Source organism: Phaseolus vulgaris, unplaced genomic scaffold (assembly GCF_000499845.2).
Source record: "Phaseolus vulgaris cultivar G19833 unplaced genomic scaffold, P. vulgaris v2.0 scaffold_27, whole genome shotgun sequence".
Lineage (NCBI taxonomy): Eukaryota > Viridiplantae > Streptophyta > Magnoliopsida > Fabales > Fabaceae > Phaseolus > Phaseolus vulgaris.
This window is the reverse complement of record NW_027174095.1, coordinates 46927-60096: the sequence shown is the minus strand read 5'-3', so window position 1 is coordinate 60096 and position 13170 is coordinate 46927. Positions and strand designations below refer to the sequence as shown.

The window sequence follows — 13170 nt, the reverse complement described above, 5'->3', positions numbered from 1 at the left end:
CAAGTACAGAGGCCCATCTATTTTGTGAGTAAAGCCTTGCAAGGCTCGGAGACGAGGTATCAGTCGCTGGAGAAGGCAGCATTGGCCGTGGTATTATCGGCCAGGAGGCTCCGCCACTACTTTCACAGTTTTACAGTAGTGGTGATGACGAACTTTCCCATCCAGAAGGTACCACAGAAACCTGACGTTGCTGGAAGGATGGTTCGCTGGGCACTGGAGTTGTCAGAGTTTTATATCCGGTACGAGCCCAGAGGATCTATCAAAGGTCAAGTATATGCGGACTTCGTTGCAGAGCTATCACCCGGAGGCGACCAAGAGGCGGACCCAGGATCGAAGTGGTCCCTCTCGGTCGATGGTTCATCCAACCAACAAGGAAGTGGAGCAGGAATAGTCTTTGAAGGACCTAATGTGATGGAAAAACGATATTCTTCTAGTAATGATCTTTGTAATTTTTTCTTTGGATGAATGATGAAGGAGATATGATGAGCGGAAGCATTAAAGAAACTCAAGAGGAGTTTCCATGGATTGAAGTGGAGTAGGAATTTGTGAGAGTGAGAGGTGAGGCCAACTCACTAGGAAAGAGTCTAGGCTAAGTCTTGAAGGAGACTAACCTAGGGAGAACTTAAAAACAAGTAGAATGGCCAAAATTAGGCAGCATTTCATTACTAATTCAAAGTTAAAGAAATACATGTACAAGAGACTCCTATTTATAGGATAAAGTCTCTCAAAAACTCTCAAATGAGAGTGTGACAAGTGTCACCACCTTATTGGTGCAAATCCTCTCCATTAAGGAGAAGACATGTGGAGACTCATGCCTTCCTTGCCTACATTTCTATTTGCACCCCTCTTTTACTATTTTACACATTACTTTGTTTTTTATTTACATCTTTCTCTACTTTGGCCTAAAATACAAGGACCAAAACTTCCTAACTACTCTATACAATTTTTACAAGGCTAAGAAGAAGAAAAAGACTTTACAAACTCTTTATTAAAGCTCGATCTTCGTCTATCTTCTTGGCCAAAAGTTTTGAGGCTGGACGGTTTCCATCATCCCCTCCCTCTTGAAAAGGATCTGTCCTCAGATCTGAATGATGCTCAATGACAGCAGCCTCTGTTTACTTGATGTTTTCCTCCTGGGTCAAATGTCAATTTACAATAAACAACATCAAACAAACATGAGATAAATTTCTTTTTTAAAAGAAAATTAAAACAAAAGAAAACTAAACAAAAATAAGGTCCTTTATCTTTAAATTTCTTTTTAAAGAAAAACATAAGGCCCCTTTCAAAAATATTTTTGTTCAGTTTGTGTTGTTTATTGCCCAAGCTAGGCAACAACATCACAAAGTTTGGTTTTTGAGATTTCTGTAAAGAAGAATGAGCATTATATAATTGAAAAGAAGTTTTCAAAGTATTGCAATCCCCCTTTAAGGATTCTTTCTCAGCCATGCTTTGAGGGAGTGTCATAAAAGGTTCTTCTTCTTCGTGGGTTTCCTCTTCTTCCTTTTCAATCAAACATTCTTCTGGTTCAGCTCCAAACATAGATTTTTCTTCAAGCACATCCTCACAAGGGTTTTCTAGAGAAGATAAAATGTTATCAATATATGATTCAACTCCAGAAAAAGAGTTTTTTATACTTTCTTTTTCTATCATCACTTTTTCCCTCTTTTCTTTCTCTTCTCCATCTTTCCTTTCGTTGTCCTCTCTCTCCCTTTTCTCCTTCTCTTCTTTCTTTCTGACAAGAGCTTGGAATTTTTCTTTAAACTCCTTTTCTCTTCTAACATATTCTTTTTCTCTGTATAAAAAATTTCTTCCTTTTTCTACAAGCTCTTTCATTTCTTCTCTAAGCTTTTTCTTTTTCACATATAAAGGTGGAACAAACTTTCTTCTCATACACATCTTCAATTCATCCCAATTCAATATTTCTGATTTTCTACCAATTCTAACATCAGCTTCCCTTTGTATCCACCAAGACCTAGCATATTCTTGAAAACTTAGGGTAGCCATGGAAAATTTTCTAAATTCATCCAATTGATGTTTTTCAAAGATTTGATCAACTTTTGTTTCCCATTCTAAATATGCTTCAACATTTTTATTTCCATCAAAGTAAGGAATGTATACTTCAGACTCAGTAGAATAATATAAACTTCTAGGCTCAAAACACATCCCTTCCTTTTTTTTATAATGAGGATTATAAATCTTTCAACTATGACAAGAAGTATACATAGACATATTAAGCTTTGTATTTAAAAGATTTTTCACAAGAAGGAAAGTGAGTTTAGCACACAAGGTAAATTCCCAGGAAAGAGAGGTGGGTCACAATGGACACTCTTAAGTACCAAGTCTTTCCTAGCCAGAACTTATCCCAATGCACTTCACAAATCTCCTTCCAATGAAAACTTCTTCAACACAAACAAAGAGTTTTCTAAAGAAAGAAACTAAAAGAAAGCTTTTAAAATCTAAGAATTTAAATTGCAAAAATTTAAACTAGACGACTCCTAATGGTGAGGCTTGTAGGCACTTGTGAACCTTCAAGACACACTCACTGTCTAAAGCGTGTATCTAATAAGAAAATTAAAGAAAACTTGTAGGAGATGGAAGAACACCAAAGGCTCTTCCAAGACACCTAAAGTAAAGATAATGGCCAAATTACAAAACAATTGAAATCACACAAAATTTTAAAAAAATAATCTTCAAAGTTCTCTTCTCTCACAAGTGTTTCTCTCCAAGCCTTTACTTGTTTGTCCTCCAAAGGTGAGTACCCCTTGCAAAGTCCTTTGTCTTCTCTTAGGATGCTACCTAGAAGTTAGCTCAATTCTCACAAAGAACAAATTCAAGGTATATTCCACTTCAAGAGGTCAATAATAAAAGCAATAAAAGCTCAATTTGAAGAGTGAAACTCAAAGGAGATTAGAGATGACAAACACAAAGATTATCCATAAAATCAAGACAAGCAAGAAATTAAAGGTTTTCAAGAAAGTAGGCACTCAAAAGAAGCACCTAAAGATTGACACTAGAATTGGATTAAAAAAAGAAAAACAAAGAATGATGAAAATTCTTAGTAGACCATGAAATCCAAAATGTTGCTGCCCAATGTAGCTTGGTCCAAATTAAAAATTGTAATCCTGCTTTTCGTACCTCCAAAATTACTGCACTAAAATTCTTCAATTAGAATTGTGCAGCCCAAGTTATCGTGTTGTTTCACTCCAATTTCATGCGAATCCCAACTTCTACAATGTTCTTCTCAATTCAATTGGCTAATTCAATCTGAACATATGATGCAAGTTCACGTACGACCACCCACTATTTGTCTCAATTCTATTTTCGTGGGTCCCACAATTTCTCAAATGTATCTTTGAGTGAACATTGTTGCTGCACCCAAATTTTGCTCACATGTATTACAAAAGTAATTGTTGGAAGCAAATAAATTTTCTGCACTGTAGATCCCGCACCAATTCTAGAAGTGAAGTCAAATTATCAAACAGATGGTGTGCTGAAAAATAAAAATCTGCACCAATTCTAAAACAACTCCAATTGCTACTGCTCAAAATTCACGCTGTGCTAGTTAGAAAATTGCACCTAGCAGTAATTTGATTCAAACAGCAGCACCAAAGAAAAAAAAATGACGTAAAATTCAGAGGCACAGTTTCAAAATTGAATCAATGATGCAGAGAATTCAAGTCATCAAATCTGAATCAGAACAGCTAGTATGAAGACCTACGATTGTCAATTGCAATTTTAAAATTCACCAACAGCTTCACTTTTCCAATTTCACAAGCTAAACCAGAAAATTCAGCACCAAGACAGCAACTACATGGCACCAAAGTCAGAAACTATAATTTCTACTAACCACGAGGAATTCAATTTCCAATTAACCAGTGAATGCAACCAATCTTATGCATAAATTCTGCACTGAAGTAGGCAAAACTGCACCAACAATAAAGAACTGAACTGTTTTGTTTGAATTGCAACTTAATCACAAAAATCACCTCTGAATCAAATACGGAAGTTGCGAATTCAATTCCAGCTAGCACAAATCAATAACAAGTATTTACCAATACAGTTCTTGCAATTCAATCACACTCCAATGCCAATTTCAGTGTTTTATATTTTAAACAAACAGTTGGCGCGCACACTTCAATGTATCAAACTGACTCAACAATTACAAAGTATTTTCCAGAAACGCTAAATTATGAATTGGAATAACTCTCTAGAAATTGCTTCACCTTAATCAATTAAATGACTAACCTTCTCAAAATCACTTCAATTTCAGTTCCGCGTTTGAGAAGACGAAGCTGTGTGCACAATCATATAATGCAGTTTCTTCGTTCCTCTACTCTAGTAACTAGAGAACGCCGCACCAGTTCTTTGATTAATCCAACACAAATCCGTTCGTTCAACGTCTCAATCACGATTCTCGATTTGTACCGAAAAGAACTTAATAGTGTTCAAATTGCTCAGGACAAAACGACGAATAAAACAAATTGCTTCAATGCTTTAACAATCCAGTACAGAAACCGATTTCAATCATAGATTTCCAAAATCGCTCCAAAAAGAAATGAAGAACCAGATGAACGCAAAAGCAGAATCACAAATCTTCGGAATCGGAAGTGAAGCGGAAGAAGAACTTACATGAATAAATTCATTCTTCACTGTTTTAATTCTTCGATTTTCTTTTCACCAAACCAACTCGATCGTGATTCAAACAGATTTCTCTGATCGTCTTCTCCGTTCACCGGTTTCGCTGGAAAACGCCACTGCCGTTTGCTATTCTTCCGTTTCAATACCTCCACGCGCGATTCCGATTTAGGTCATCGGAAATCACTAACCTCCGATTGGCACCGTTACTATTCTTCGATCAATCTTCGCACACCGATTCAAAATGAAGCCGAAGAAGAAAAATGAAGCAGAAGATGAAGAACAATCAACACAAATCGCACCAGATATGCTATTCGTACCTCTGGATTCACTGTCCGCACCAAATATCCAATGAGATCTCCAAACAGGTTCAGATTAACATGCACAGCACTGGAATCGCTTTTTGAACCACGAAAAACTTTCGAAAAATTATCGAGAATTTTCCAAAATGAAATTTGGAGAAGATGATAATGGAAACCTAACTTTAAAGAAAATTGCTAATGATCTAGTAGCAATTTATGAACTCAAAAATGAAAATGCACTCAAGAGCTCTAATCTATGAAGATATTTGAAAAAAAACTTCAAAAAGTTCAACTAATGGAGTTTATGACAAATTTTGACTAAACATGACTCTAGACAAAACATATATGATTATAAAATCAAAATGGCTCAATTATATGAAAATTTCACCGAACAAATTTGAAGAAAACTCAAAAAAATTCAAAAGCACACATGAACATAAACACAACAACACCTAAAAGCACATACATAAAAAGGTTTAAGTAAGAACAATTAATTTGAACTGAACAAAAAGACAAAAAACACAAAATCAATCGCTAAACATTCAAGACAATCAAGAACATTATGAACAACACGGAATTTAGAAAAAATAGAAGAAGATCTTACAACCATAACTCTGAATACCAAAGGATGGAAAAACGATATTCTTTTAGTAATGATCTTTGTAATTTCTTCTTTGGATGAATGATGAAGGAGATATGATGAGCGGAAGCATTAAAGAAACTCAAGAGGAGTTTCCATGGATTGAAGTGGAGTAGCAATTTGTGAGAGTGAGAGGTGAGGCCAACTCACTAGGAAAGAGTCTAGGCTAAGTCTTGAAGGAGACTAACCTAGGGAGAACTTAAGAACAAGTAGAATGGCCAAAATTAGGCAGCATTTCATTACTAATTCAAAGTTAAAGAAATACATGTACAAGAGACTCCTATTTATAGGATAAAGTCTCTCAAAAACTCTCAAATGAGAGTGTGACAAGTGTCACCACCTTATTGGTGCAAATCCTCTCCATTAAGGAGAAGACATGTGGAGACTCATGCCTTCCTTGCCTACATTTCTATTTGCACCCTTCTTTTACTATTTTACACATTACTTTGTTTTCTATTTACATCTTTCTCTACTTTGGCCTAAAATACAAGGACCAAAACTTCCTAACTACTCTATACAATTTTTACAAGGCTAAGAAGAAGAAAAAGACTTTACAAACTCTTTATTAAAGCTCGATCTTCGTCTATCTTCTTGGCCAAAAGTTTTGAGGCTGGACGGTTTCCATCATAATGGCTTGCTGATCGAGCAAGCTCTACGCTTCGCTTTTAAAGCGAGCAATAACCAAGCTGAGTACGAGGCACTGATAGCAGGGATGCTCCTGGGCAAAGATATGGGTGCGCAGAACCTCTTGGTAAAGAGTGATTCACAGCTGATCACAGGGTAAGTCTCGGGAGAATTTCAGGCTAAGGACCCACAAATGGCGGCGTACCTGAGGTATGTCCAGCTGCTAAGGGGAGCAATCAGTGCTCTTGAACTAGTACATGTCCCAAGGGAGCAGAATGCCAGAGCTGACCTGCTTGCCAAGCTGGCCAGCTCAGGCAAGGGGGGCAGACAGAGGACAGTGATCCAAGAGACGCTCAAAGCTCCGCGGAAATTCGTGGAAGATAACAGGGTGGACGTCCTCCATATTGGTACAGCAAGAGGAAGGTCGAGGAGTCATCGTTCTTTGACTCAAGATACGATGAAGACACCTCGCATCAGCACATACGCGGACGCATCCGAGGAAGGAAAGCATACGCAGGTATATACTTTGGCTGAGGGAGACACTTGGATGACGCCATACAGGCGATACCTGGCGGATGGGATTCTCCCAGCGGAACCAGAAGAAGGCAAGAAGATTAAGAGGAACGCTGCAAGATATACCCTGGTAGAAGGGATATTGTTCAGACACGGGTTTACACACCCCATCCTGACGTGCGTAAGCGGCAACGAGTGCACCAGGATAATGGCTGAACTCCACGAAGGTATTTGCAGGAGCCACGTGGGGGGAAGGTCTTTAGCTTCTAAAGTGGTACGTGCCGGCTTCTACTGGCCAACGGTGAGAGAGGATTGCGTGCGACACGCCCAGCGTTGCAAGCAGTGTCAGAGACACGCTGATTGGCACAAGGCGCCGCCAGAGGAGCTGAGATCCATATATAGTCCATGGCCCTTTCATACGTGGGGAATCGACATCCTAGGCCCGTTCCCACTGGCGATAAGACAGATAAAGTACCTGATCATCGCCATTGAATACTTCACCAAGTGGATAGAGGCGGAGCCCGTGGCCCAGATTACTGCGCACAAGGTGCAGCACTTTGTTTGGAAGAACATCGTGTGTCGCTTCGGTGTGCCTAGGCGGCTGGTGTCCGACAATGGCACCCAGTTTGCAAGCCTACAGCTGAGAAACCTGTGCGCAGAGGTAGGCATCAAGCAGGTGTTCGCATCAGTCGAACACCCCAGACGAAATGACAAGTAGAGTCAGCAAATAGAGTTTTGCTGAGAGGGCTGAAGAGAAGATTAGAGAAAGCTAAAGGGGCGTGGGCAGAAGAAGTGTCGAGGATCGTATGGGCGTACCACACCACACCCCAATCTGCCACCATGGAAACGCCTTTCAGTCTAGTATATGGGTCAGACGCGATGATTCCAGTCGAGATCCACGAGAGCTCGCCACGTTACCAGAATTTTGTGGCTGAAGAGTCCAATGAAGAAAGGCGAGTGAACCTAGACTTACTGGACGAAGCCAGGGAGGAAGCAAGAATAAAGGCTGAGGCAATGAAGAGAAGAGTGGAGCGACAATATAGCTCCAAGGTGAAACTGCGGCAATTCCAGGTTGGTGACTTAGTCATGAGGAAGGCTCACCCATATGAGCTAGAGAATAAGTTATCTCCCAAATGGACCGGACCCTTCAGAGTCACCAAAGCCAAGGGGAATGGTTCATACAATCTAGAGACTTTGGAAGGAGGTCCCATTCCACGCAGCTGGAACGCGGCCAATTTGAAATTTTATTTCAGTTAAGTTATGAGTAACGAAATACGAGTTGTAAAGGGGACACTCTTTTTCCCTCTCGGGGTTTTTTTAATGAGGTCACCCAAGTAAAAAAGAAGTTCAAGAAAACTTTGTCTCAGTTTTTTCTCCTCCCACTCAAAGTGTAAGACCAAAGGTTAAAGAAATAAAAGACAAAGACTCAAGGCAGCGTCAGGCATCGCCAAGATGAGGCGTCGCCAAGGTGAGGCGTCGCCAAACGTAGGCGTCGCCAAAAGGAGATGTCGCCAAGGTGGAACATCGCCATGATAAAGAGTCGCCAAGGTGAGGCGTCGCCAAACGTAGGCATCGCCAAATAGGGAGCATACATCAGAATTCGAAGCAAGCAGTAAGAACACATGCGTGCGCCTAGAGCTCAAGATGACAGGTATGTCCAACACAAGGTGCAAGCCGGGAGCTTAGCCCCTGGGCAGGGGTTAAGGGTTTCCTTCGGGACGCCCCCTCCTCAGGTATGAATAGCTAGCCCCGGTACCAGATGTTCGATAAGGTAAAATCCGGGAGTTTTAGTCCTTGAGCAGGGGTTAAGGGATTCCTTTGGGACGCCCCCTCCTCAAGTATGAATAACTAGCCCCGGTATCAGATGGGAACACTTTGCCTTGGTGTTTTTAGACACCCTGAGGACGATATGGCGCTGCTATAATAGGCCTCTCCTCAGGCGTGGGCACCAAGCACCAAGAGAAAAGAGACAAGTCGCCTTGGTGTTTGAGACACTCCATGGACGATACGAAGCTGTTATACAGGCCTCTCCATGGGCGTGGGCACCAAAGTGCGACTTTGTCCCAAGTGTTAGACACGCTGAGGACACCCAGAGCAGATCTCTCCTCGAGCGTGGACACTCAGTACAGATGAGATAAGCCCTCCTAAACACAATGGGGAGGTGCTGGAGGTAACGCACGCAACACGACAGAGGAAGCAGAAGTAGACGCAAGTATGCAAAGACAAAGCGGGTAGCGTTTAAACATAAATCGAAGTATGAATCAAGAGTTGCAGTTACAGACAAAGTTCCAGATAATCGCAGTATGAAAAGCGAAATCAGAACACCCTTCAGTGGCCTCCGGAGTCTAAACGGATGATAATGAAGCCCCGTCCTCGGACCTCAACGCTTGGGCCAGCAACGACCTTTGTTGTCGGTTTATCTTCGAACCTGCACCAAAAGAGACAAGCATGGTGAAAGACGGGAACAAACTAAGGCACCGCAAGATAAATCATGCAAGAACCCAGCGAAGGCGAAGAATGGGAGGTTATGATAAATCTCTCGTACATATGTATTTCTCCAAGGCCTCAACGTTGTACTCCAGACTTTTCAGGGCGGCAACATCAAAACCCCCCGCCCCAGCCAAAATACGACAAGCTTCCTGGTCGTTCGAAGGCAACCTCTTAAGAGGCTTGGACTTCAGAGCTCTCGTCTCCTTCACCCAGTACAGTGGAAAGCCGTCAAGGGCGGAGGGCACGAGGTCGGAACAACAAACCTTAAAGAACTTGCCCTTCCACCCTGTGAAGGAGTGCTGGAAGGGGGTTAGGAGGACCCTGCCGGGAACATTGCTGAGGGTCACCCAAAGGTTGTTTTTTTGCCTCTTCACCTCAAAGAAGTGAACAAAGATGTCCACATAAGGTGCACGCCCCAGGAAACAAAACAGTATGTCGAAGGCTTTGACGAAAGCCCAGCTATTAGGGTACAGCTGGGCTGGGGTAGCATTGATTTCCGTTAATAGTTCCCTCTCGAACCTAGAGAAGGGCAGGCGCACGCCGACGCTCTTAAAGACTACCTGATAAAAGTAGAAAAAAGGGACCCCGTTATTGGCCTGCTCGTCCCCACACACCGGCTCCCCTAAGGTGCAAGGAAGCACGGCGATATCGTCATCATGCCTCTTCGCGAAGGCACGGTGGTCATAGGTACTCGGGTCCCCCACATGTTCGCTCCGGGCACTGACTGAAAGTAAGCCCGAGCACTCGTCAAGAAGTTCGCGCGAAGCCCACGCGTAAAGTTCTTTATGGTTAACTTTGGGGGAAGAAGGGTTGGCAGACATGTTAGCACGAGCTGTCAATGAAGGAACTAAAAGACCAAAGAAGAAAGTTTCAGCGGTAGTGCAGAAGGAAAAAAACCACGAGGAAAGAATGCAAAGAGGGTTCTTTGGAAAGAAGATGAACAATATGAAAGGGATGCGAAAAGGTGGAAACAAGGGGTTGAAGCGCGGGATTTCAAAGACTCAAGCGTTGCAACTAAAGCGCCAAAGAATGCTAACTGGGCACCGTGCGATTGAGCCACGTGTCAGGAGATTGGAGGACGACCCTTAGCGTCACCTTTTCTCATTCAGAGAGTGTCATATCGACAGAGTCCCCGAGGGTACAACGCGCTGGCGAAGAAGAGAATATCGTGTCAAAGGCTCTGAAAGTGTCAAGATCAAATCGAGTAGGGGAACGTCCCATCAGCAGTATGGAAAATACCACATGAATAATGAGCGAGAACTCAGTCTTTTCGCTGAGACAAGTGTCAGCTCAAGACTGGGGGGCTTGTGTACCGTCCCGGCCCCGGGCGTTGACCAGAGTCAAAATCAAAGTCAACGTCAAGGTCAAAGTCAACAGATTGACTGGACCAAGCGTCGCCAAGACAGGGCGTCGCCAAGACAGGGCGTCGCCAAGATAGGGCGTCGCCAAGCAAGTCATCAGCAGTGTTACTCCCCGATACCCATGGGAAGGAAAGGCCATGGAGGGAGTGACCCCACGGGAGGCTTCAGGCCCACCTAGTGCTTGGTGTTTTTAGACACTTGGAGGACGATACGGCGCTGCTGTAATAGGCCTCTCCCCAAGCGTGGGCACCAAGCACCAAGAGATAAGGGACAAGTTGCCTTTGTGTTTGAGACACTCCATGGACGATACATCGCTGTTATACAGGCCTCTCCATGGGCGTGGGCACCAAGCATCAAGAGATAAGGGACAAGTTGCCTTGGTATTTGAGACACTCCATGGACGATACGGCGTTGTTATACAGGCCTCTCCATGGGCGTGGGCACCAAAGCGCGACTTTGTCCCAAGTGTCTAGACACGCTAAGGGTACCCAGAGCAGGCCTCTCCTCGAGCGTGGACACTTAGTACAGATGAGATAAGCCCTCCTCGCCCTTGAGCGACGTCAAGGCTAGAGAAGAAACGAGACCCCTCCCCTTTTTTTTTCCCATCTTGAAGTGATGGAAGAACCAGTTGTGCCTTTAGCAGTAAGTGCCTGAGAAAGCCAATTGAAGGCTTTCATGAGCCCAAAAGGTCGGGGAGACTCGAAGAATAAGAATAAGAAGAAGCGTAAAAGCATGAGATGCCAAGGGCAAGAAAAATACGAGGGCCAAGTGAGGCTGATGGCAAATTCATGAAGCTCTTCTTAGAATCATGTAAAGGATGGTGCGGAAGCCGTGAATGTGTGTGTGCAAGATCCTCCTAAGAGCTATGGTGATCTTGAAGGTGAATGGTATGTATGGAAGTTGGGAAGTTCGACCAGCCCAATGAGAGGTGAAGGATGTGAAGATTAGAGCCTAGAATCTAGGTAGAAGCAAAGCTTGGCACAAAAATGGCAGCATAACTTTACTCACAATAATCTTGCAATGCATGAGGTTGGCTCCTCCTTTTATAGGCTAAGGAGGACCAAATTTGATGACCTAAATGCTACATAAATGTAAGCCAAATGAAATGTAAATGTGAAGCACATGGGTGCACATGGCACATGGGTGCACATGGCACATGGGTGCACATGGCACATGGGTGCACATGGTCCTTTTTTTAGTAAAGGCTTCTAGAAACCTTTAGCTAATCAAGGTTAATGCTTCCTTAATTCTAATGTGCAGAAAATTAAACAATTGTCCACATGGTTATGCTATTTACACCTCATTTAAAGCTAAACTACACTTGATGGGCCTTCACGGAATATGTGCTATTAGGCCTTTTTCCCTTCATAGCTTGATCCAAGTCTTCTTGTTCTAGACGCTCTTGGCTTGGTCTTAGACGCTCCTTGCTTGATCTTAGATGCCCCTAGCTTGGTCTTAGACGCTCCTAGCTTGGTCTTAGACGCTCCTAGCTTGATCTTTAGACGCTCCTAGCTTGGTCTTGGACGCTCCTAGCTTGGTCTTGGATGGTCTAGATGCTCTTGCCTTGGGGTTTAGACGTTCTTGACTTGGTTCTTGCCTTTCATGGAAGGGTATGCTTGGCCCTCTTCCATCAGAGGCTCTAAGAGTAGAGATAGCAGTCCAATGACATTCGGTTTCTCAGGAAGGAACATTCAATAAAGCGGAGATTAATAGTGAAAGTAAAGCATAGATTGTGTTCCCAGTAAATGTATAGAAGGGTCAAGTGCTACAAACGTTGAGATATTTACAAGTCACAAAAGCAAAGGAAAAGACAAAAAGTAAAAATGGAGGCTGAGGGCCTGCAGTTCAATCATCCAGATCAAGAGGCACCACCTTTCCATCAACGATGTGGCTGGTAGGGTCGCAGTTCGAGACGTTAATCCCTGGGTTCTCGCAAGACGCTTGAGCCAGGGCCTTCTTGAAGCCTTCATCGAACACGCCCGCCATCTTGTTGGTGAGCTCCTGGTTTGCCCTCTCCAGCTCGTCGATCCTTGAATCCTTGGACGCCAGCTGCTTGTCCAAGAACTCCTTCCCCACCTGGAACTTGTTGGCTTCAGTGTGGAGTCTCTTACACTCAGCTTGGAGAAGGTCGAGGGCCTCGACCTTTGCCGCCAGGGCACCCTCAGCCTCAGTCAGGTTCTGCCCCCGAACAACATACAGTTCTTCAAGTTTTTTCTGCTGCACTTCGGAGGCACGAACCACCTCTTGAAGGCCAATGTTCTGGATTTGGTAGAAGGTGAGGTGGGCCAGCAGGTCTGCATACGCTTGTTCGACCTCATGTGCGTATGCAGACCTGCTGGCTCCACCTCCTGTTTCAGCCTCTGGAGGGCCTGTCTCCCTGTTACAACGCTCTGGGCCTGGGAGCGTCAGTCGAGTGCTATCGCCAGGAAGGCCCCCATGTAGAAGGGCATGCCTTCTCCCCTATTGGGGTTCCCTGGCGACATCCCCTCGGTGAATCCCCGCGCCAACTGCCTGAAGATGGGGCTGGGGATCAGAATTTCGGAGGGAGAAGGAACAGGAGCAAGCGCGGGAGGGGTTGAACCTAAAGCTGCAGCTCCTACAGGCA

At 43.6% G+C, this 13170-nt stretch overlaps 1 protein-coding gene and 1 long non-coding RNA gene across 2 annotated transcripts; one reads left to right on the top strand and one right to left on the bottom strand.

Annotated features, from left to right (window-relative positions):
• Positions 1-633: 633 nt before the first annotated feature.
• LOC137817280 (uncharacterized) lies at positions 634-5381 on the bottom strand. The gene is made up of 2 exons (XR_011081949.1): positions 4246-5381; positions 634-1133 (listed from the first exon to the last, which is right to left on the bottom strand). It is a non-coding gene; the product is annotated as an uncharacterized lncRNA (long non-coding RNA).
• Positions 5382-7593: 2212 nt separating this feature from the next.
• On the top strand, positions 7594-7971 carry LOC137817271 (uncharacterized). The gene has a single exon (XM_068620523.1). The coding sequence runs from the start codon at positions 7594-7596 to the stop codon at positions 7969-7971; it is 378 nt and encodes a 125-aa protein (XP_068476624.1).
• Positions 7972-13170: the final 5199 nt, after the last annotated feature.